The sequence below is a fragment of the Carcharodon carcharias genome, chromosome 3 (assembly GCF_017639515.1).
Source record: "Carcharodon carcharias isolate sCarCar2 chromosome 3, sCarCar2.pri, whole genome shotgun sequence".
Classification (NCBI taxonomy): domain Eukaryota; kingdom Metazoa; phylum Chordata; class Chondrichthyes; order Lamniformes; family Lamnidae; genus Carcharodon; species Carcharodon carcharias.
The window spans coordinates 72609590-72635267 of NC_054469.1; the positions used below are offsets into that span (position 1 = coordinate 72609590).

General features: G+C 40.6%; 1 protein-coding gene across 10 annotated transcripts in view; it reads left to right on the top strand.

Annotated features, from left to right (window-relative positions):
• The window catches only part of cdk14 (cyclin-dependent kinase 14), a 953540-nt gene that overhangs the window by 476109 nt on the left and 451753 nt on the right, over positions 1-25678 (top strand). For all 10 annotated transcript variants that reach the window (XM_041183640.1, XM_041183641.1, XM_041183642.1 and 7 more), the window contains one exon: positions 10588-10651. In XM_041183640.1, the coding sequence (XP_041039574.1) occupies positions 10588-10651 (64 nt within the window). The remainder of the gene's footprint in view (positions 1-10587; positions 10652-25678) is intronic.

Consider the following 25678-nt stretch of genomic DNA (forward strand, 5'->3'; position numbering starts at 1 on the left):
TTTTACTTGTTTTGGAAGGCTTAAGCTTTGGCGCGCTTTCTCTCTTATGGTCTACAAACTGAATTGACTCACTCGAACTTCTCCATGGGACCTCTCCTTGCCAGAACAAATGCCCAATTCTGTTTCCTGAGTTCTGTCTGTCTCGCAATCTGCACTGTTTTTGATAGGGTTCAGTCCTGCCTTGTCTGTAAGAGACTGGATGATGTTTCTTCCAGGACCCTGACTACAATTCTGTCGTGAATCAGACTTTTTTTCATTCATTCGTGGGATGTGGGCGTCGCTGGCTCATCCAGTTTGTTGCCCATCTCTAATTGCCCTTGTTCAGAGAGCAGTTAAAGAGTCAACCACATTGTGGATCTGGAGTCACATGGAACGGGTAAGGACAGTAGATTTCCTTCCCTAAAGGACATTAGTGAATCAGATAGGTTTTTACGACAACGTCGGCAATGGTTTTGTGATCATTAGACTTTTAATCCCAGATTTTTATTGAATTCAAATTTCATCATTTGTGGTGGGATTCAAACCTGGGTCCCCAGTCGGCACTGATTACGTTGGAAATGCTGCTACCTGCAGCAGTGACAAGAATCATTTTTGGATCATGGAAATTAGTTAGAGCTGAAGTTTCATTGTATCATGACACTTCTCATCAATTGTGAATAGATTGTTTATTTCATTTTAATCTCTTGCCCCTGTGGTAATTTAGCAATATGTCTTTCCTCTGTAATTCACTTTATTTTACCATAAGAATATTGATATTGTTTGGAAAGTTTCTGTTATGTTGTCACAGCTGTTATCCAGCTTTCTCTTCTCTAGTGACAGTTGGTGAGGTTTCACATGCTGAAGATTTTCAGATTTTTCTTCTCAAGCTCTGGCATTTGGTTCCCACAGGCTTCCTGACTTGAAGGCTTGATTCCTGTTAAAATTTTGTTTGTGCCAGTCATTCCAATGTTATAATTTAAACAAAAGGATTTTTTTTTCATTTTTTTTTGAATAAACTCTGTCCGTTCCAACTCCAGATGTTTTCCTGTACACAAAGCTGCAACTCCAATGCTAACCAAGGCTGCACTCTGACAGTCACAAATTTTCTGGTAGACTATTAGGTAGATAGATGATGCGGAGTATCAATTTGTGCAATATTGTATCTGGGCCCCAACTAAATGCTGAGGTAAATTTATCTTGTTACATATTATAGGGCATTATATTTAGAGTCATAAGGTCATTATGGCATGAAAGAAGGCCATTCAGCCCATCAAGTCTATGCCAGCTCTGTGGACAATCCAGTCAGTCCCATTCTGCTGCCCTATCCTGGCAGCTCTACAAGTTTATTTCCTCCTTGTGTCCATCCAATTTCCTTCTGAAATCATTGATTATCTCTGCTTCCATCACCCTCGTAGTAGAGAGTTCCAGGCCATTACACATGCTGCATAAACAAGTTCTTCCTTACTTCATCCCTGCATGTCTTGTCCAAGACTCTAATCTGTGTCCCCTATCTGTGTGTTGTCAGCTAATGGGAACATCTTTTCTTTGTCTACTTTATCTAAACCTGCCATAATAAATCTCCCCTGAATCTCTTTTGCTCCAAGGAGAACAACTCCAGCTTCTCTAACCTAACCTTGCAGTTAAAATCCCTCATGGAATCATTCTGGAAAATTGTTCTTACACAAGGACCCTCACACCCTTCCTAAAGTGTGGTGACAATACTCTCGTTGTGGCCTAACTCGAGCTTTATTAAAGGTTCAGCATGACTCCCCTGATTTAGTACTCAGTGCCTCTATTTATGGAGCCCAAGATCCCATAAGTTTGGCTAACCACTCTCTGAATATTTCTTTGTCACCTTCAAAGATCTATGTATCTAAATCCCCAGTCCCTCTGTCCCCGCACACTCTTTAAAACTGTGTCATTAAGTTTATACTGCATCTTTGTATCTCTTCTGCCTCACTTTCCTATATTAAGCTCTATCTGCCACTTGTCTACCCATTCTGCTATGTCCTCCTGCAGTCAATTGGTACCATTCTCACTTTGGCAAACCTCCAATTTTGCTATCATCAGCAAATTTTGAAATTTTACTTTCTATTCCAATATCCAAGTCATTTATAAATATTTTTTAAAAAAAGCACTTGCCCTGGCACTGACCCTTGGGGAACACCACTGTCTACCAGTTAAAAAAAAAACAACCATTTGCCACGACTTGCTGTTTTATCCTTAATCTAATTTTTCTCCTGGCTTTTGCAAGAACACCCACCTTGGCTCTCTAAATACATAAAGTTGTGTCACTGGACATGTTCTGCTATGCAAATTGAGTTTCTGACACAAACCAATCTTTAGTCTGGCAAATGTGTTGTGACTGCATGGCCAGTCAGCTCTGCCTAGCAAAGTCATGCTCTTTTAAGGTGGTTAAGTCAATGGTTGTACCGAAGTTATTTAAGTTAATAATATTTATGAAAAGATAGATGTACCAGTGCCAAATCTGTATGGTGGGTTAATTGGCCTAGAATGCAAATGAGTTATACCTTATTTGCCAAGGAATATAAATGTTCAAAAGTTCACGTATAAAAAGATAAATTTCTGAGAGTTATTAACAGGACTACTTGCTTACTATGGTGAACCTTGGGGCACTTGAATCCAAGTTGAAGAAGGATGCTCCACTGTTATACCAGTCATTTAGAACATTGAATGCAGTTTTCATCACACTAGATTCAGAAGATTTTAGTGTTGGAGCTGCTTCAGAGAAGAAAAAAGAGGATGATTCTGCTACTTGGGACTCTAAATTATGAAGTTTCAATCTGGAACTGAAAGTGCTCTTACGAGAGAGAAAATGGTTGAGAGCAATATGATTGAAGCTTTTAAAGTGCAGAGTAATGGTATAAGCAGGTTACTTAATTTGGAATTTGACTCATGCCCTAAAGGGACACGAGTATAAAATTAGCAAAACTAGAGATTAGAATGATTTCTCACCCTATGGGGTTTTTAATATGAGGAATAAGCTACTCACTAAAGTTATTAATGCTGCATAGATTATTGTCTTTGAAAATGAGCCCAGTATCTGCTGAGGAATCATTTTGAGGGTTGTAAGAATAATGGTAGACTAGTCAACCTAGCTACAGTAATGGATAAGCATCCAGAATCCTTAATACTGGACAAATTTAATACTTGCGAAGAAACATATGCCTTAATTATAAGACAGCCAGAATGGATTTGTAAAAGCAGGCCTGTCAAATTTAATAAGAGTTTTTTTTGAAGAAGTAACAGTGTGTATTGATAACGGAAATGCTGTGCATGTGCATATGGAGTTTTAAAAGCTGTTTGAAAAGTTGCCATGTAGGAGTTTTGATGCTGAAATTAAGGCAAGTAGTTTTGAAGGAAATGGAGGTGCTCATTTTCGCATACCTGTGCTGGGCTGTCCAAATTCAAATGAGTTATTTAAATGGTCAAACCCCATGACACAGAGAACAGTATTGTACCTTTTTAAATTCCCCATCTTGTGCTGACTATTTTGATGTTGAGCTTGAGAGAGGAGAGTGCCAGAATGGTGGACTGGCACTTGGTATTATTGCAGGGGCCCACCACACCACTTCCATATGCAAGAGTGTTTGAGCAGTTTGCAAGGTCTTGGTATATCAGTTGTGACAGCCTGGAACAGCAGAAAGCTGGCTGGGGAGGCAGGAGCATGAAACTGGGCCAGGAGTGAAATTCTTCATGGCCTCTTTGGATGCAATATGATTTACTTCCTTTTGAGGGTCAACAAGACATATGATTTCACTGCTTTCATTTGATATGTTGCAACAAACATTCAGTGTACCAGAATAAAACCTACAGAACAAAATTGCAGTGGCTCTTAATGTACAGGCTTGCAATGCTGCCTTACCATCAAACGTTGGCAACAATTTCCAGGTTAAAATCTCTGTACATAAAAGTTTTTTGCCTGCCTCTTCAATTTCAATGTATGGAATATGCAGTGTAGTTTCAGGAAATGAACTGGCACCACCTATCTATAATGTTATTTTTATAAAGTGCATGAGAAGTAAGTGGTTTCCTCAGAATCAGTGAAGCTGTGCTTTACACATACGGTGAATATATAATAAAAATGGTGTGTGGTCTCAAGATTGTAATGCAATTATGCTTGTAGGTGCTGCTATGAACGTAGCATTATAATCCCTAAAGTTATGTGACCGTCAGACGTGAATTCGAGACCGTTTCAATTCTAACTGCAGTACTAAACATACGCCAGAGGGTGGCAGTACACCAATACATTTTCCAGGGAATAATTTTCCCTCTCTGATGGCATGTAAAGACAGGTCTATTCTACACCCCTCACTGCGCACAGAAATCCCTGTTTCCATGTCTGCCCATTCTGGTTTTCTCAGGTAATGGAGGTTTGCAGCTTGCCTCATTTAGCAGCTCTTTCTATCCAAGGGTAGTACTTCAACTGCTGTGCCGCCCTTCCCTCTCCCGGTCATAATTAAGTAACTGCCTTGGCTTTTGTACCATTCTACCTGCTGTGCCTGTCTACTTAGCTGCCCTTACCTGATAGGTTGCCTTCCCACCTTTCTGGCCTTTCAGTACATTGCTCACTGCTGCTCTGCACTGCCCTGATAGCATCGGAGGGAAAAGCTGGTTGTTGCTGCGCTCCTGCCTATCCTCACTGTGCTCCAAATGCTCTTGCATTTAAATGATTTCCCCAGCAAAGCCTGATACTTTAATTTTATTGCTTTTTTAAAAAAAATTGATGCTGTGTCAGGATCCTTAATCCCACATCCTTATTTAGTTAGTTTTCCCAAATGTTTTAATTCATTTGTCTTAATCATTGCCAACTTTCTCCAAGTTATTTATTTGGTGCTGTTTCTGCCTATTCCTTGTAAAGCTGCTTTAAATTAATGAAGCATTCCTCTTCATTTCATTTACTTTACTCGGCTCCATTTTTATTCTTGGCAATCCCATTACCTACCTTCGCTCCTCTCTTTCACCACTCCCCATTTACTGCTTTCATCCATTCCCTGCCCCTCTGTTCCATACCAGTTTCTACTCTGCCTCAAACTGCTCTGTCTTATTCTCATCTCCTTTGTACATTTAGTCCTACCTCATCCTTGTTCCAGTTATTTTCCAACCCCTGATCAACCTTGACGTTAAAATGCATTAAATCTTGATGTCCTATGTTCGGTGGTGAACCTGATCAACTTGTCTTCATTTTTCAAATAATGCAATTTTGTTGGGTACATACTCTATCTTTATTATCGTTTCATTTTCTCTCTGACACTTCATCTTATATACAGATGAAACAAATATGAAATTGAAATTAAAAAAAAGAAAAACTGCTTGGGAAGGAAAAATGAAAAAGAAATCTGAGTAGGACAATAAATTCTGATGAAAACATAAAGCTCCCATTGTGAGAAGTAAAAGGTTGCAAATTGGATGTGATCATATTTTACACATTTCTTAAGCCTACTCCTGGGTGATGTTGGTATTCTAGTGTGTCTGAACGTTCACCTTGCAGAATATCTATAATTTTTCCTGAACAGAGGTGGTATCTCTGCAGGCAAGGTAGAAATGGTAAGTGTCAGAATGCAATGTTTGGTTCTTGGTACAGTGGCTCCCTCTATGGATGAATGTACCATTCAGCATGTGAATTGAAGTTGGGATGGTCTTTTTCTTGAGGTAACAAAATCATCCTTCGATTGAGGCCAGATTTATTCATGCAAAGAATGAAATGTAGATGAGCAGTCACATTCAACAGTTTAAACAACAAACATTGAATAGCCAGGTGAAAATAGCTATTTTCAATTTTGTTTTGGTCCTACACATGAGTTGACACCAGTGATGCCTCTTCTGTATGGCTATGATTTACATGTACTAAAACATCTGCCTTCATTCTTGCTTTTGTTTTGTTTCTGATCAGAATAGTTGGCCACCTTAATTTATTGCCAACATCATTTCACTTTTTGTTCCACCCATATCTTTTGGAAAAAAAAAGCTACCGGACACCTCAAATTGCTTTACCGCCAATGGGGTACTTTTGAAGTGTCAATGTAGGCAAATTCCCACAAAAAAAGCAATGTGATAATGACCAGATAATCTGTTGAGGGATAGATATAGGCCAGGGCAACAGAGTCAACTCCTGTGCTTTTCTTTGAAATAGAGCCCTGGGATCTTTTACACCAATCTGAGAAGGCAGATACGGCCTCTGAGTTTAAGTCTCATCTGACAGATGATGCCTCCAACACTACAGCACTCTCTCAGTACTGCACTGGAGTGTCAGCCTTGATTTTCATGCTCAAGCCCTGGAGCAGGAGTTGAACCCAGAACTTTTGTTACTTGGAGGTGCAAGTGCTACCAACTGAGCCACAGCTTTATTTGTTTGGCTTTTTGAAGAAGAAAATGCCAGAAATACTCAACAGCTCTGTGGAGAGAGAAACGGAACTAATATTTCATGCTGCTGACTTCTGATTAGAACTGTTTAGGTTTTCCTGCCCCTCTTTTGGCCCCGCTGTTGCACAAGAGCCATCCGGAGAGGCCCTTGCCCTGACTTTTCTACTGATTTCTATTGAGCAAACTTTTCCTAGAAATAATTGACTAGATTTTTTTTTAAAAGTTGGCGACTGGAGTTTTCACTATGTATTTAGTTAGACCAGGCTATAAACAAGATGCTGACTTTGGAAGCACAAGGATTTCTTTTAATTTTTGTTAATTTAAAAACTGAGTATTATGATCAATACCCATGTATCTGAAATAGCCGAATATTTTACCACAGCAAGAAGTTGTTCAGGTGGGTGGGGTTGGCAGGGCGAAGGTCCAGTGGTACAGCTGAGTCAGGGGTTGGTTGGGAGGGGACCGATCAGGCACCTTCCAGCCTTCTGGACTTGACTTTGAGTTCAACAACTTCAGACCATGAACTCCCTCCACCATCCTCACCCTTTTTTTTATCCCCTTCTACATTCATTTTTATTTTTTATCTACTTATTTTTATTTTTATTCACTCATCTGTAGTTTTAACCCCTTTTAATCCCATTTTCTATCCTTTTTTTAAATCGCTGGCCTTCTTTCCAGCTCTACCTGCCCCACCCGCCTTAAGCAGTTTAAATTTCATCACATTTCCACTTCTCTTCAGCTGTGAAGAAGGGTTTCATACGGACTCGAAGCTTTGTTTTTCTCTCCACACAGATGCTGTCAGACCTGCTGAGTTTTTCCAGCATTTGCTGTCCTTGTTTCAGATTTCCAGCATCCGCAGAATTTTGCTTTTAACTTGGGTGGGAGAGAGCGTCCAGCAGGCCCGGAGGTTGGGGGCTGCCCAATGATGGGGAAGAGGGATGGCTGGGTGAGCAGGGGAAGGGGATTGGGCAGGGGGTTTCTTGAGTGTGTCTGATGGGGGAGATGAGCTGGGCAGAAATGTGCAATGTTTGAATGGCATGCATTGTACAAGCTTAATTAGGTGGAAGTTCACAGTGCACCAGCAAGTACCTGTAAAGGGAAGCTGTTACCATCGTCTAGCCACCTTCAGAACTGTTTTTTCCCTCCTCCTGCCCTCCGTCTTGCACCCCCCGCCCCTCCCTCTCGCGGCCCCCCGCCTCTCCCCCTCCCTCTCGCAAGAGTTTCTGATTCAACCACTCTTTCAGGCAGTGAGTTCCAGACTCTCACCACCCTTTGGGGGAAAAACATTCTCCTCAACTCCTCTCTTAGCCTTCTACCTCTTCCCTTAAATCTATGCCCTCTGGTTATTGACCCATCTACTAATGGAAAAAGTGCCTTCTTATCCACCCTATCTATGCCCCTCACAATGGTGTACACCTTTATCAGGTCCCCTCTCAAACTTCAATGCTCCAAGGAAAACAACCCCAGCCTATCCAATCTTCCCTCATAGCTCAGACCCTCCAGCCCAGGCAGCATCCTGGTAAATCTCCTCTGTACCCTCTCCAGTGCAATCACATCCTTCCTATAAAGTGGTGACCAGAACTGCATTCAGTACTCCAGTTGTGGCCTAACCAGTGTTTCATACAGTTCTAGCATAAGCTCCCTGCTCTTGTATTCTTTGCCTCGGCTAATAAAGGCAAGTACCCCATATGCCTTTTTAACAACTTTATCTACCTGCCTTGCTACCTTCAGGGATCTGTGGATATGCACATCTACTGATCGCCAGTACTTTCCAGGGTCCTACCATTCATAGTGTAATCCCTTACCTTGTTTACCCTCCCCAAGTTCATTACCTCACACCTTCCCGGGTTGAATTCCATTTGCTACTGCTCTGCCCACCTGACCATTCTTCAGTTTACAGCTATCCTCTTCAGTTTTACCACCCTACCAATTTTCATGTCATCCGCAAACTCCTTGATTATACCCTCTGCATTTAAGTCCAAATCATTTATCTACACCACAAACAGAAAGGGCCCCAGCACTGAGCCCTGCGGAACTCCACAGGAAACAGACTTCCAATCACAGAAACATCCCTCTACCATCACACTCTGGTTCCTGCCTCTCAGCCAGTTTTGGATCCAGTGTGCCATTTGTCTTGGATCCCATGGGCTCTTACTTTCTTGACCAGTCTGTCATGAGGGACCTTATCAAAAGCCTTGCTAAAATCCACGTAGACCACATCAAATGCGCTACCCTCATCAACACTTCTGGTTACCTCCTCAAAAGTTTCGATCAGGTTTGCCAAACATGACCTTCCCTTAACAAATCCATGCTGACTAGCCCTGTCCCTCAAAATTCTTTCTAGTAACTTCCCCACCACGGAGGTTAGACTGACTGGCCTGTAATTTCCTGGTCTATCCCTTCCTCGCTTTTTTAATAATGGGACAACGTTAGCAGTCCTCCTGTCCTCAGGCACTTCACCTATGACCCTCTGTACTTTTTATACTCTACTTTATTGAGCCCTTTGTATCTGCCATAATCTTCTCTTATTTTCTTAATCCTACTTTTATGTCCCTTGACATCCAGGATTCTCTGGACTTGGTACCCCCTCCTTTGTCTTTACGAGAACGTATTTGCCCTGTACTCGCGCTATTTCCTCTTTCAATGCCTCCCACTGCTCTGACACAGTTTTATCTACAAGTAGCTGCTCCCAGTCCACTTGGGCCAAATCGTATCTCATCTTAGTAAAACTAGCCTTTCCTTAGTTTAGAACTTTTATTCCCAGCCCAACCTTTTCCTTTTCCATAACTATCCTGTGCAAACTGTGTTCTCTGGGTGGGGTGAGGCATTTTTAATTGAGTTATGGTCACTATCTCCAAAATCCTCCCCTACTGATACGCCTTCTACCTGCCTGGGCTCATTTCTGAATATTAAGTCCAGAACCGCCCCCTCCCTTGTTGGGCTTTCTATGTACCGACTAAGTAAGTTCTCGTGGATTCAACTTAAGAATTTTGCTCCCTCCCTACCTTGCACACTAAAACTATCCCAGTTAATATTTAATAAAAACAAAAAACTGCAGATGCTGTAATCCAGTTAACATTTGGGTAGTTAAAATCCCCTACTGTTACTGCCTTATTATTCTTACACTTCTCTGAAATTTGATTACATATTTGATCCTCTATCTCTCCCTCCTCTATCTCTCCCTGAGTGTTTGGGGGCCTATAGTACACACCCAACAGCCCCTTTGGTGTTTTTTACTTCTACCCATGTGGCTTCATTTGATGATCCTTCCAGGATATCACCCCTCCTCACTGCTATGATTGATTCCTTGATCAATATTGCAATCCCTCCTCTTCCATCCCCCTCTCTATCTCATCTGAATACCCTATAACCAGGAATGTTAAGCTGCCAATCCTGCCCTTTTAGCCGAGTCTCGGTCATAGCTATGATATCATCCTCCCATGTGCCTATCGGTGCCCTCAGCCCGCCTGTCTTATTCCTCAGGCTCCTTGCATTAAAATATATTCCATTTAGCCTTGCTAAACTCACTACTTTCTTATCTAGCCTATGTTTTCTCTGTCATCCAGATTCATTTACTAGTGTTTTAACTTCTAATCCTATCTCGGCTTCTCTCCTCTTTGAACTACTATCTTAGGATCCTATCCCCCTGCCAACTGAGTTTAAATCCACCCCAATAGCATTATCAAATCTCCCCGCGAGGATGTTGTTCCCATCCCTGTTCAGATCTAACCCGTCCAATTTGTATAGGTCCCACCTCCCCCAGAAATGGTCCCAATGCCCCAGGAATCTAAAGCCCTTCCTCCTGCACTGTCTCTCCAGCCACACATTCATCATCTCTATCCTTCTGTTCCTATGCCTGGCACTGGGAGAAACCCAGAGATTACTACCTTTGAGGTCCTGCTTTTCAATTTCCTATCTAAATTCTAAAGTTTGCTTGCAGGACTTTGTTTCTCTTTCTCGATTCTCCTTTCTCACACTGCTCCCTTCCTCGCTCTGCCCTGTCCCAGTGTCCTTCATTCTGGCTGTTCCCTTTGTTACCTAGCCTGTTTCTCTGTTCTCTTCTGTTATTGCAGAATGTGGAAATTAGTTTTTGGAAAAGCTATTTACAGCTGTGCTGAAAATTAAATACCTTTTCATGCAAGTAAGGTACATGCCATTGACCAATGTTATGAAGTGTAAACAATGTAATTATAGATGAATTATAACCCTCCCCTTTAATTGCAGGTTTTGGGCACTCCAACAGAGGAAACCTGGCCTGGCGTTCACTCTTTACCACATTTGAAAACAGGTAATCTCATTGGAATTTACAGTGCAATCAAAAATGTATTTGAGATTTTTTTTAATCCACACTGTGAATAGTTGGCCATTTATTCCAAGTATATTAAATGTTTTAACGACATGCATTATACAAGCTTAATTACTAGATTAAAATGGTGGAAGTTCACATTGCACCAGCAAGTACCTGTAAAGGGAAACCATTACCATTGTCGAGCCTTCTTCAGAACTGAAAACCAGAGAACGGAGAGAATCAACAGTTACAGACAGGGGCTTAATGGGTTGCAAACTGCTTGATAAAAAAACAATAGATATCAAGAGTGAAGTGATGTAACACTTGCATTTATTGTAAAGTGCCTTCAACAAATAAAAATGCTGTCAAGATACTTCAGAGAGGCATAATTCAGCAAGAACAGTTGCCAAGCATGAAGGAGGTATTACGAGAGACCACTAAAAGCTTGGCCAGAGTAGAGTTTTAAGGAGAGTCTTAGTGGAGAGTTGGAAAGTTTTACAGGGGGAATTTGAGTGTAAGACCTAGACAGCTGAAAGCGTGGCTGTGGCAAAAGAAGTGGAAATTGCACAAGCAGCCATAACTGGAGGGGCATAGTTTCCATGCAGGTTTGTAGAGTTGAAAGATATTACAAGGATAGGGGTGGGGGGGGGGTAAGCTTTGGAAGGGTATGAACACACAGACAAGAATTGTAAATTGGTGGCATTGGGGACCGGGTGCCAAATTAGATTAGTGAGCACAGTGGGTGATGATGGAGTAACACTTGATGCAGGTTAGGATGTTCACAGCAGAGATTTGGAAGAGATGAAGATTTTGGAGTATGGGAGGCCTGCGGAAGAGCATTGAATGGTCAGTTCAGAAGGTGAGAATAATAGGATGGATGAGGGCTTCAGCAGTGGATGGGCTGAGAGAGGGACAGAGGCAGTTGATATTGTCGAAGCTGAAGTAGGTGTGGCCTTTGTGATGGTGAGGGTATAGGATCTGAAGTTCATCTTATGGTCAAGTAAGACATTCAGATTCTGAACAGTCTGGTTCAACTGAGTTAGTGGTGGGAGACGGGAATGGAATTGGTGCTAAGGTTGTGGAGTGTGTGGCGAGAGCTAGAGACTTTGGTCTTTCTGATGTTTAACTAGAGGAACCTACAGCTAACCCATGACTAAATGTCGAGCAAGCTGTCTGACAACATGGAGTGGAGAGGTTGAGTGAGGTGGTGGAGGGCAGAGCTGTATATTATCATGGTGTGTGTGGTACCTGGCCCATGTCTTTGACTGATATCACAAGGGAATGCATGTAAATGAAGAAGCTGATGGGACCAAGTATTAATGTTAGGGGGGACTTGAGAACAAGAAAGGAGGGAAACTCTGGAAAAAGCATCAGATCTGTAATAAAACAGAACATGCTGGCAAATCACATTGGGACCCACCAATCCCGAGAAGAGAAAATACTACATTCGAAGACCCTCCTTCCATGCCAAAGCTGAGTACTGATGAATTGTCCAAATATGCCCACCTAGCTACTGCTCTCTCAGGACATGAGCAGTACTCCCCCACATCCCTCTCCTGAATCATGAACCAATCCACCTCCTGTCACCATCTCTCCCTGCTCTTTAAGAGAAAAAAGGAAGTTGACTTTCGGACTTGCATACAGCCGAGTGCATTGACACAAAAATAGGATACTGTTCTTGAAGCTTGCTTTAGGCCTGGTTGGAACATGGTAAGAAGCTAAAAGTGGAGTTGAGAGAGGGAAGAGGAAAGGAAGCTGAAGTGGTGGGTCACTGGGAGGTTGAGAGTATTTTTTCTTATTTGTTCATGGGATGTGAACATTGTTGGCAAGGCCAGCATTTAATGCCCATCCCTAATTGACTTTGAAATGCAATGGTGTGCCAACTTCTTAAATTGCCATAGTCATCTGTTGTAGGACACCCACATTGCTGTTAGGAAGGGAATTCCAGATTTTGACTCAGCGACAGTGAATGAATGGCAATATGGTTGCAAGTCAGGATGTTGCATGGCATGGAGGGTAACTTGCAGGGTGGTGGTGTTACTGTGTGTCTGCTGCCCTTGTCCGTCTAGGTGGTAGAGTTCGAGGGTTTGAAAGATGTTATCACAGGTGGCTTGGTGAGCTGCTGCAGTGCATCTTGTAGATGGTATACACTGCTGTTACTGTGCATCAGTAGTGGAGGGAGTGAATGTTGAAAGTGCAGGTGGGGTTCTGATCAAGTGGGCTGCTTTGCCCAGGATGGTATTGAGCTTCTTGAGTGGTGTTAGAGCTGCACTCATCCAGGCAAGTAGAAAGTACTCCACACTCCTGACGTGGTGGACAGGCTTTGTGAAGTCAGGAGGTGACTTACTCACCACAGAATTCTTAGCTTCTGACCTGCTCTTGTAGCCACAGTGTTTATATTGATCAATGGTAATCCCCAGGAGGTGGTTGTTGGGTATTCAGCGATGTTAATGCTGTTGAATATGAAGGGGAGATGGTTAGATTCTCTGTTTTTGGAGATGGTCATTGTCTGGCACTTGTGTGGTGTGAAAGTTACTTGCCATTTATAAGCCCAACCCCCAATTGCTGCATGTGGGCACAGACTGCTTCAGTATCTGAAAAGTCATCAATGGAACTGTTAGATTGGCATGTTATGCTGGCAGTGGGTCAGCATGCGTGTGCATGCGCATGATGTACTGGCACTTTGCCTGAAGTTCGAACACAAGCACACATTCCTGCACATACACAATGCTATTGTGACTTTCAAATCAAACTGGAACACCTGGTTGTGATTGTACATATAACATCGGTGACATAACTGAGGTGAAGTCATTCAATGCATTGAAGATTAAAAATTGCAGTTGGGCAATATAAACGCAACAAGAACTAAATTCAACTGATTTATCAAGCTGCACAATCTAAATTAAAACATTTCCTACTGACTAAAACAGATTAGGGAAGTGAACTATTCCTCTCTCAAGCTGGATAAATCAATTCCTCTCTCCAAGTAATCAAATGTAAATCTATGGCATATCTCATTAATACAACACATGTTGGACTTCTTGCTTTCTGTGATCAAATCTCGTGTGAATTACTTTGTGTCCAAAGATAATGTATTAAATATTAGTGTTAAATTATGCCAAAATGATTTGAAAGCATTGATGGTGAGACACACCAGTGGGAAATTAATGCAACGGAGGAAACAGGAAAACTATTAATCAGTATTTTGAGGGAGCTGACCCAAGGCTATTAGTTGTATTTATAAAACCTAATGTTACACTGTGTCAAAATTCCTATTCTTCGAGTTTGATAGCATCTTTATAATAATACTTGAAGATGTATTTCTTTTATTACCGGCCAAATGCAAAATGTGTATATTGAACTGTATACCCTAAATTAAACAGCAGGGGGCAATAGATACCATAAAATATAGCTTGAAATGCAACTGCAAGTTTTCCCAGTTTCATTCCTGAATATGCTCAGAAATGTAGTTTATCATTAAATGAGCTGAAGATGAAAGTTACTTTGAATGTTGGATCTGTTTGTTCTATATATACCTTTTGAAAATTGAAATCTGTAGCTAATTCTCCAGCAATAGATCTTACTCGTTCATCCACTATCCTCCATGTCCTAGACGTTCTGTGTGTTTATGCACGTTTCTTTTCCTTGAATATTTGTGCTCTCCCGCAGTTATTCATTCAAATTCTTGGTTCTTGTCCAACTATTGGAAAAAAATGATGTTATAGCTAACTTAAAAACATAAAAAAGTAAGAGTTTCCATTGACCCTGGGATGTTCCAAAGCGCTTTACAGCTAATGAAGTACTTCTGGAGTGTAGATACTATTACAAGGAAATGCAACAGCCGATTTGTGCACAACAAGGCATCTCAAACAGGAGTGGGATAAATGACCAGATGATTTTTGATTAACGAATGAATGTTGCCAGTACATGGAGAAAGAGCCCCTGCTCCTCTTTAAATAGTATTGTGGGATTGTTACATGGTCTTGACTTTATGTCTCATTTGAAGCATGTCTGGCAGTGCAACAGAAAACAGAAGGTAGGAGCAGAGTGGACCATATGTCCTATTGAGCCTGAATGGTAGACTTCACCTCCCCACCTGCTTCATTTGTCCCTTAATTCCCTGAGAGACAAAAACTCTTCTATACTAGCCTTAAGTATGATCAACAATGGAACATTCTTGGAGATATTGTATTTGTGAAAGTTAAGTTTTGTTATTTAAATAATGAGCAGGATATCAGCATAGGTGGAAGACACACTTGGAGAGATTCTCCAGGTCAATGTGATCAGTTTCATTTTTGACAGAAGAGAATGTGCAGGACTAAATTGTGTCAGCCAAGGCTCAGTTGGTAACACTCTTGACTTTGAGTCACAAGGTTGTGGGTTCAAGCTCCACTATAGGACATAAGCATAAAAATCAGGACTGACACATCTGTGCAGTACTGAGGGAGTGTTGCACTGTTGGAGGTGCTGTCTCTTGGATGAGATGTTAAGCGAGGAAATGTCTGCCCTCAGATTGATGTGAAAGATTCCATGGCACTATTTCAGAAAAGAGCAGGTGTGTTATTCTGTTGTCCTGGCCAATATTTATCCCACCATCTACAGCACCAAAATCTATTTTCTGGTGGCTATCAGCTTGCTATTTGTGGGTGTTTACTGCATGCAAATTGACTGCTGCATTTCCTACATAACAACAACAATAACTACACTTTTCATTGGCTGTAAACTGCTTTGGGACATTCAATGGTCTAGAAAGATGGTATATAAATGCAGGGCCTTTTTATATCTCAACACACAGAGATCTACGGGATGTTTTTGAACTTTTACTTTTGTCACAAGATTTGGGTAATGAAATGATAGCCTTTCTTTTGGTCCAGTTCCCAAAAGGCCAAGGTCGACCTGATATTTGGATTGCCTGGCCTTTAGTGCCTGAACAGGAATAACTTACCAACAATATTATTTTATCCTCATTCTGCAGCATTTGGCTTCTGTTTTCTGTGGATCTACGTAACTGCTATGTCTACTCTCTCCTACTCAATTGGAGGGGCAATGGCAGTGAAGAAATATCCTTTAGATTCAGGTTATGAAAGACCCCTGGAATTAGTTTTTTTTTGTTCCTTAACCAGTTTCTTTATGGAACTTCATTCTGGTTCTGACCAGCATAATGTCATGGCCTTTAAAAACATGATTTCTTCTGAATTTTACTTTCCTTCACTCCAGAGAGTTATTTACAAAATAGTTTGTGAATTGCACACATTGTTGGTTGACTGACTGCATCTTGTTTGGCAGGCTCATCCATGCTTCTTGTCCATGGTTATTTCTGGATTTGGCTTGCCTGAGGGGATCACAGTGTCAAAGTTTTAGCTTCTATCCTGTGTTTGAAGAAATATATAATTTTGTTGTGCAAAGGGAATTAATCATTATATAGATGAGGTTAGAGTTTTGCTGATTTAGACGGTTGCTTGTTTCTTTTCTGTGATCAAGACCTTAAGTAAGCACATTATTGAAAGGGTGTCAGAAAATTGTGTAATATTGTCTGTTGCCTTATGTTGCTCCCGGTTGAGCTAGAACTCACTGAATAAAATTAGGGATTGTTCAGCTTTATAATATCTATTCCCTGTATCAAGAAATGGTAGATCTCTCTTGAGGCCATCTGCAAATTTATCATCATTGAATTGGCACTTCGGGGCAGTGAACTCTTGGGTGCTTCTGACATGATGTAGCTCCTCAGAATCCCATCAGTAATTTCTTTACTACTTTAGCATATCTATATTTGCATGTTGAATGAATGATAAAAAATGTAAAGTTACCTACATTGGTGTAAGCTCCCATGTCATCTGAAGGAAGCCCAATATCTACATAAAATTCTGTCTTTCAGCCTACCCCTCATTTTCCTTTCTGACGTAGTGTGGCTTGAAGATTGTTTACTGTTGTTTCAGTGATCTGTTACTGAAGGTCACAATACTGTTAATTCTGGACAAAGTAGTGAAGTATGGTTAGTGCATACAGTAGAATGGCGAAGATCACCCTAACTATCCGGAATGCAAAAGTTGAAACATTCAAATGTGATTTATTTTGCTTAGATTCACCCAGGTGTGAAATCAGACAAACAAAAATGTGGGCAAAATATGCGCAACCAGATTTTCACCCACTTTGCAGATCACACAAATTTCTCAAGCTAGGGAAAATGCGGGCAGGAAGAGTCTACCTGAAATAGGGAGGATCTTCGCTAACCTATTTTAAATAAGGCTGGGAATGACCTGTACCTATTTTTTTAAGTTTGTATATGTGTAAAGGACAGTCGATATTAACCTTGCTCATGTGTAAAGGATATCCAGGAGTGCTAGATAATCAGAAGTCCAAGGAAGTCAACTTAAAGGCACTATAATATCTTTGCAAATGGTGTTAGACCATTTTGGTTTCTACATTTTGGTTTCTTGATTTTTCTTTTCTGCTGCCTCTTTTGAAAAACCTTTTGGGGAAATTTCTGTGCTGCTTTTTTTTTGTTCCAGTTCTATTAGGGAGTACTAATGGAATTCTCAATTATAATCCTCCTGTCTTGTTTGGTTGAAGGATGTCTGATATGTATCAGTGGTGTTTTATGCTCACCTTTGCAACACATATGTCCCCATCTACACACACAGATGTACATGCTGCACTTCAGCAAAGAATTGTAAGGCTTCAATTCCTATTGAAGGCTGGAACAGCAGACCAAATGGTACAAGTAGAATATGTGAATGTCCTCTCAAGATACATAATCAATTTCTGGATGCCAAAGAAAATGCATTTAGTGGGAAAGAGATGCAATATCTCAAATTTAGACACAAACAGCATGAACGAATAAATGGCATTGTTATTAGGAGCATTTTGAAAACCTGTTCAATTCCTTTAGCTCTGCCTTTATGTGCTTCAAACCCACAGTGTATTACCCCATGTTTAGTAGCTTACAACAACCTCAATTTGAAAATTTATATTGCATTGTGGAAGCCTGTCCTGGATCTGTGGGAACTTACTGAGATGTAGGGATAAGTTCATTTCAGACCCCCTCACCCTAACATCATGCTTTCCATATAAGTTGTAAGCAATATAGAATGGCAACAGTAATTTACATTTTCTTAGCACTGTTAACACAGTGAAACATCCCAAGACATTTCATAAGAACATTTCAGGCAATATTTGGCACTGAATTACATAAAGAGATATTAGAACAGGTAGAAAGGTAGGTTTTAAGGAGCATCTTTGAGGAGAGCCAGGCAGTGATAGTTATGGAGGATATTCCAGAGCGTAGGGCCTATGCAGCTGTAGACATGGCCACCATTGGAGAAATGATAGAAATTGGGCATGTTAAGGTATCTCAGGGGTTCCTAGAACCCTGAGGTTACTAGGAGGACATTATAGCAATGGGGAGAAGTGAAGCCTAGAAGGGATTTAAATGCAAGGATGAAAATTTTAAAATTGAGGCATTATTGAACTGGGAGCCAATGTTGGTCAACAAGTACAAGGATGAGGGGTGAATGAAATTTGTTGAGAGTCAGCATATGGGCAACAGAGTTTTGAAGCACCTTGTGGTTATGGGGATATGGTGGAGTAGTGGTAATGTCACTGGACTAGTAATCCAGAAGACCAGGCTAATTCTCTGGGGGCATGGGTCCAAATCTCACCATGGCAGCGGCTGGAATTTAAATTCAACTAATAACTCTGGAATATAAAGCTAGTCTCAGTAATGGTGACCATGAAACTATCATCGATTGTTGTAAAAACCTACCTGGTTCACTAATGCCCTTTACAGAAGGAAATCTGCTGTCTTTACCCAGTCTGGCCTGCATGTGACTCCAGATCCACAGCAACGTGGTTAACTCTCTTGACTGTCCCCTGCAATGGCCTAGCAAGCCACCCAGTTCAAGGGCAGTTAGGGATGGTCAACAAATGCTTGGCTTTGCAAGTGACGTCTACACCCCAAAAATGTATCTTGGGCATAAATATTCAGTAATATGATCAGTTCCTTGACCCAACAACAACTTATATTTATATAGCACCTTTAACATAATGAAACTTCCCAAGGCATTTCAAAGGAGCTTATAAAATAAATTATGACAAAGAGCCACACAGGGAGATAGGTCAGATGACCTAAAGCTTGAGCGAAGAGGTAGGTATTAAGGAGTTTCTTAAAGGAGCAAAATTAGGTAGAGAGGTAGGGAGTGAATTCCAGAACTTAGGGCCTAAACAACTGTAACGACCATTGGTGGAACACTTAATTGGGGATGCTCAAGAGGCCAGAATTAGTGGAATGCCAATATCTCAGAGGGTTGTGGGATTGGAGGGAGATTACAGATATAGGGAAGAGCAAGGCCATGAAGAGCAAGGCGCGACTGGGAGCTAATGTAGGTCAGCGAGCACAGGGCAGATAGGGGAATGGGACTTGCTGCAAATTAACACTGGGACAGCAGAGTTTTGGATGACTTCAGGTTTATGGTACGTAAAATGTGGGAGATCAACCGGGAATAGGCGAGTCTGAAGATAACAAAGACATGAATGGGTTTCAATAGCAGATGAGCTGAGACAGCAGCAAAATCAGGTGATGTTACAGAGTTGGAAATAGGTGGTCTTAGTAATGGTGTGGATATGAGGTTACAAACTCATCTTTGGATCAAATGTGACACCAAAGTTGTGATTAAACTGTTGCCAGCGAGTTAGGTGGAATCGGTAGCTAGGGACTCAGGGTGGTATAATCATTTTCACCTGGGTTAGCTTGCCCAGAATGGAAAATAATTACCTATTGCCATAACTTAGCTTCTGCAATAAAGTGAAACAGACAGTTTGTTGCTTCCAATTTTTTGTGAACTTCACATTGATTGTAGGGTAGGTTTCTTGCAGAAAGGTCACATTCAACCAGCCTTTTCTGTGATCGTTTTTCCCTTTTAAATGAATCATTCAGTCCATAGAACACTGCAGCACAGAAAACAGGCCAGTCGTCCCTTCTAGTCTGTGCTGAAATATTATTCCGCTAGTCCCATTGACCTGCACCTAGTCCATAACCCTCCAGACCTCTCCCATCCATGTTTAGGGGGAACATTAGGGGGAACTTCTTCACTCAGAGAGTGGTGAGAGTGTGGAACGAGCTACCATCTGACGCGGTAAATGCGGGCTCACTCTTAAGTTTTAAGAATAAATTAGATAGGCTCACTGGCCTGTAATTACCTGGTTTACTTTTGGAGCCTTTTTTAAACAATGGAACAACATGAGCCAGCCTCCAATCCTCCGGCACCTCACCCGTGGCTAAGGACATTTTAAATATTTCTGCCAGGGTCCCTGCAATTTCTACACTAGTCTCCCTCAAGGTCCGAGGGAATATCATGTCAGGCCCGGGGGATTTATCTCCCTTTGTTCGCTGTAAGGCAGCAAGCACCTCCTCCTCTTTAATCTCTATATGTTCCATGAAACTACTGCTTGTTTCCTTTCCTTCCTTATACACAATGCCAATTTCCTGAGTAAATACTGATGCAAAAAAACTGTTTAAGATCTCCCCCATCTCGTGAGGCTCCACACATAGACAACCACTCTGATCTTCAAGGGGACCAATTGTGTCCCTTACTATCCTTTTACTCTTAATATACTTGTAGAAACCCTTCGGGTTGACCTTCACATTATCTGCCAAAGCAACCTCATGTCTTCTTTTTGCCTTCCCGATTTCCTTTTTTTAGTATTTTCTTACATTGTTTATACTGTACAAGTACCTCATTTGCTTCTTGTTGCCTATACACCTATACACCTCTCTCTTCTTAACCAGATCACCAATATCTCTTGAAAACCAAGGTTCCCTATGCCTGTTAACTTTGCCTTTAATCCTGACAGGAACATGCAAACTCTGCACTCTCAAAATTGCGCCTTTGAATGCCTTCCACTTACTGAACACATCCTTGCCAGAAAACAACTTATGCCAATCCACTCTTTCTAGATCCTTTCTCATTTCCACAAAATTGGCCTTTCTCCAATTTAGAATCTCAACTCGAGGACCTGAGCTATCCTTATCCATAATTAGCTTAAAACTAATGACATTGTGGTCACTGGACCCAAAATGTTTGCCTACACATACTTCTGTCACCTGACCAGTCCTCAGATATTTCACAATATTACTTTAGTGTTGTCTATATTTAGATTGATCATGATTGGTTTGATTTGAGGGGTGTGTGTGTTGTGGTTCTGAGTGCTAAATGTCTAAGGCACAAGGTTGTGATTGACTGTGATCCCTTGGTTTGGGAATTCTCAGTCTCACTGGCAGCCTGCCCTATCATTACCCTGGATTATGCAAACTGGGGTCCCTGATAATTTGAGATGCTTCCCAATGTAAACACATATTAAGCCATTAGATTGGACCAGATTCTTTATTTTTTTCTCTATATCTTCTTTTGCATGCCTATCTGCAACCCCATTTCTGATATTTTTTGAATACTAAGTAGGGAGATAGCCAACGTTTGTATAGTTTTGACCCTTTTTCCTAATCTAGTTTAGCTGGTGAGCTTATGCCTATGTGAAGCCCATGAGGAAGATCCTCCAGAGTTTCTTGATTTGTCATTTTTCATGATTGTTGACCATTTTGAGCTCTTACTTCCCATTGATGATTGAAGATTTTTGGTAAAACATTGTCATTTCTCATGCTTGTGGTGCCAGATTCTTATTTTTAACATCAGAATTGAACTGTGACTCATGCAGTGCTTTTTAAAAAAAAGCAAAATAGGACATATCTCACTTTATGAATATGCTATATACAGCAGTACCATTGGCGTCAATGGCACAGAGTGGGCTTGTATGACATGGACCCTCCATAAATTGTATTAATGGGACATTCCTGTAAAATATGCAGCTGCACAAGGAAGCCTGTCTGAAGCACTCAGCCTTACTTTGGATGTAAGTGTGTACACGATGAACAAAACAACCTGGGTTAGATTTGAGAGTACAGTAAAGCCATTTCAGACTTCCTTGTTTGCAAATCCACTTACCCGCGCTTTTTACTTTGTAGACAGAATCACCCATTGCTTGAGCAATGCTCACTTATCTGCAGTTTCTTCTCTCTCTCCTTTTCTCGTGGAGATGGCAGCCATGACAGAGCATCCAGAGCTACAATAATGGGTCTATTCAATTTTAAATCTTCACTGCTGTGTTGCTCAGAGGCTCTCCTATCTGTCCTATACAGGTACTGCACCATCTCGCATGGCTGGAACAGACTGAATTGAACCCCATTCAAAACATGTTCATCATTTGTGAGATATCATGGGGACATAACCCCTGCAAATGGTGGGACTTGACTCTAAGTAGTTACTAGGTCATTTTGGTGCACTTAGTTAACTCCTAACAATTAAGTAATCCCAAAGCAGAGGAATAACTCCAGGGCTTCTGTCTAATAGTGAGAATGATAGTGCAGTCAGCATCAGATTCAAATTGTACATTTCTAGTTATTGCAACAAGAAGCCAAGAAATTTAGTTGCCATCTCTTATTTTTAGCTGATGTCAGTAACAAGCTCACAAATTATAGATCATTAGAGTTTCTGAGAAAAAGTTTACTTATTTATGTGACTCGTAAATGAATGTAGCAGATTGCTAAACTGCATTCAAACTTTGACAGTGGCTGATCTTTAATCAATAATACAACTTGTTAATCATTGCAAATTAAAATTCAGAGTGCATTCAGCACTGAATCTGTTACCCACAGTATATTGCTGCATGCCTTGAAGTTGAGAAAATCAAAAAAATTGTCATTGCAAAGGAAATATTTGAGTGCTTGTGTTTAATAAAGTCATCACTTAAAATGAAACCTAACACATGGCTTTTTTTTGTGTCATGGATTTTTATTTGGCAGCTTAGTATTGAAGGTCTCCAGTTTGAACCTGTCACTGTTGCACAGAATTTGTTTACATTTACAACTAAGATAATTTAGGCACAGAGCTGTTTTTGTTATCTAGCTCCTATTCCCATTCTGCCCATAGGGGTATTGCTGTCAAATGTAAGAGGCTAATATAAAAAATATTCATTCAGGGACATTACAGTAGTACGACTCTGAAAATATATTAGGTGGGGGGGATGGGAAGTGGAAATTCAGCTTTGATGGGGCACAGAATGGGTAGAGCAGATCAGCCAGCTGTTTATACACCCCACCCCTGCAGTTTTCCTTTCTGTTGAATTTAGTTTTAGTTGAACTTTTAAGTGGTGAGTTATTTCAACTTAATTCAGTTTTTAAGATGGCGTGGAAGTTTAATGATAGCTTTCTGAGAGCGTTGTGGAATGTGATGAATTGACAGCACTAACCAATCCGACAGTCATTAAACTTGTTCTATACACTGAACTCTTTCGATTGTTTTAAGGTTCAAAGAAGGGAATTGTATTTGGGAGGCAATATTATTATCACTATAAATATAATGTAATTAAATATTGGTAGGTTGGAGGTAGATGTGGGTAGTTTGAAAGCAACAATAACGACAAGATCCTTTGACCTGTATTTGACAGCACGATAATTAGGAATCCAATTTTATTTTGTTGCTAACTGTGTTAAAGATTTATTAATGAATCAGTAACATTTATTAATACATATTTTCTGAATAAATTAAGAACTAGAGGATCAAATATGTAATCCAATTTATCCACAAACTGACCTAAGAAATATAAATTAGCGTATAACTAAAAGGCATTTATCAGTAACTTTAGTTTGTGTGTACTTGCTAAGTTACTGATACCTCGTGAAGATCATTATAGTTGTGTTTTATCATCTTTAAAATTATAGAAAGATAGAATCGTTCAAAGTTTTCAAAAAAATTACATCGGCAGGATTTTAACATAGTGATGAAATCAAGAAACATGTATTTTAGTATTTGAATGCGCATCATTATTTATTGGAATCTTGGATGAAACAGAAAATCCAGTTTTGTACTTGCGCTGGCATTTTTGCTGGAATAATCAACAAGAAGAATTTCAGCCCCAAAATCATTAAAATGTGTCTCCACTGACTAACTAGTGCAAATAACAAGTACTGCACAGTCATTGCAAAGTTTTTTTTTAATTAAAAAAAAAGAAACATTTTATTCCATTGATTAACTTAAATTGAAAGCAATGAAAATCTTATGGAAAATTAAGGTCACTCTCACATATTTGTAGTAATGAAGTGCTTTCATCTGAGGATCAGTGGCTTAGCGGCTTGAAACCCGTTGACCTTCCTGGAGATTATTTACTGTGGTAACCTAACACAGCAGTACATAGCAAAATCCTAACTTCATCAAAGGATATTTACATCAATAAAACAGGTTTGTTTCTGAGGATTATTTTTTTTTACCAGTTGAAAGTCAATGACCATGTGCAACTCCCCCACAGAGTCTTTCACATTACACTGCAATCCATTGGCAGACAAATAGCTCGGGGTGAAGCGAACCATAGCTGCTGCTGAGGTTGCAATAATAATTTTCACAGTATTTTACTTCTCTTTATAAGACTGTCAGAATTGTCTGTAACCAGTTTTTTCTCCCTTTGAATCCAGTAAAATTATTGAATTCCATTCTATCTAGATCCTTCATTCTAAATGAGGATTCCTGAACAAGAGAGTTGGCAGGTGATCTGCTCGCAGGCCTTTGCTAACACTTGGTAACCAGGCATTATGAGGAGCAATATGAGTATCCCTCTGATTTTGATTTTCTTTTTTCTCTGGAAAACTTCTCTATTCAGCATATTCAGCTGCAATCAAGAACCATGGCAAATTTTGCAGGTGTAAATTTTAATCCTTCTACTCATTTCGTACACTTGCTTGCACCAGAACCAGCCAAATTGATGTAGGCTTTCAAATGTAAATGTATGTTTGTTGGAGGTAACTTTGCTTTAAAACTATATTTCATGTATCCTTCCTGGCTAAAGCTTACAGCCTATAGAAGGAGATAAAGGGAGGGTAGGGAAAAGAAAATGCACATTTTTTTGGTCAGATTTTAGATGGAGTAATGGTTGTCAGGTCATTAAAGATGCTCCTGCATTGCAGAATGTGGAAGTTTGAGGATGGCGAGACTATCTCCAGCAAACGCATCAACAGGTGAGATCTCCACCCTGCTCTCATGCCCACATGTCCATGCTGTATTGTTCCAGTGAAGCTCAACGCAAACTGGAGGAACAGCACCTCATCTTCCGACTTGGCACTTGACAGCCTTTCAGACTGAATATTGAGTTCAACAATTTTAGATCATGAACTCTCTCCTCCATCCCCACCCCCTTTCTGATTTGTCCCCCTCCTTTTTGTTTTTTCCAATAATTTATATAGATTTTTCTTTTCCCACCTATTTCCATTATTTTTAAATATATTTCCATCCATTGTTTTATCTCTACCTTTTAGTCTTTTTCGATTTCTTCACCCCACCCCACCCCCACTAGGGCTATCTGTACCTTGCTCGTCCTGCTTTCTACCCTTAATTAGCACATTCCTTTAAATAATATCACCACCTTCAACACATCTTTGTCCTTCTGTCTGTGACATCTTTTGGTTATCTCCAGCTATCACTGGCCCTCTATCCAGCTCTCTTGTCCCAAACCACCCCCCCCGCCACCACCCCAAACCAGCTTATATTTCACCCCTTTTCTATTTTTACTTAGTTCTGTTGAAGAGTCATGCGGACTCGAAACGTTAACTGTGCTCCTTTCCACAGATGCTGCCAGACCTGCAGAGTTTTTCCAGGTATTTTTGTTTTTGTTTTCGATTTCCAGCATCCGCAGTTTTTTGCTTTTATCCACCCCGAATCTCTCTGGCTTAGAGTTATTGAGCTGTAGTGTGAGTTGGAGAGATTTGGACATATAGGGGAAGGGGAGTATTTTCTGGGCAGTTTGATCCAGAATACAGTCACACCTCAGACAAAAAAACAGGCTCAGGAAAGGGAAGGTGTGAATTTTAGGGAGCTGACCAGTGCAGATTGAGGTCCTGTAGACACTGGTCTTGTCTACAGGCACAACGCACTTGCTACCTGTGAGGACAAGGAGAAAGACTATAGGGAGGATAGCCAGAACTCAGACTAA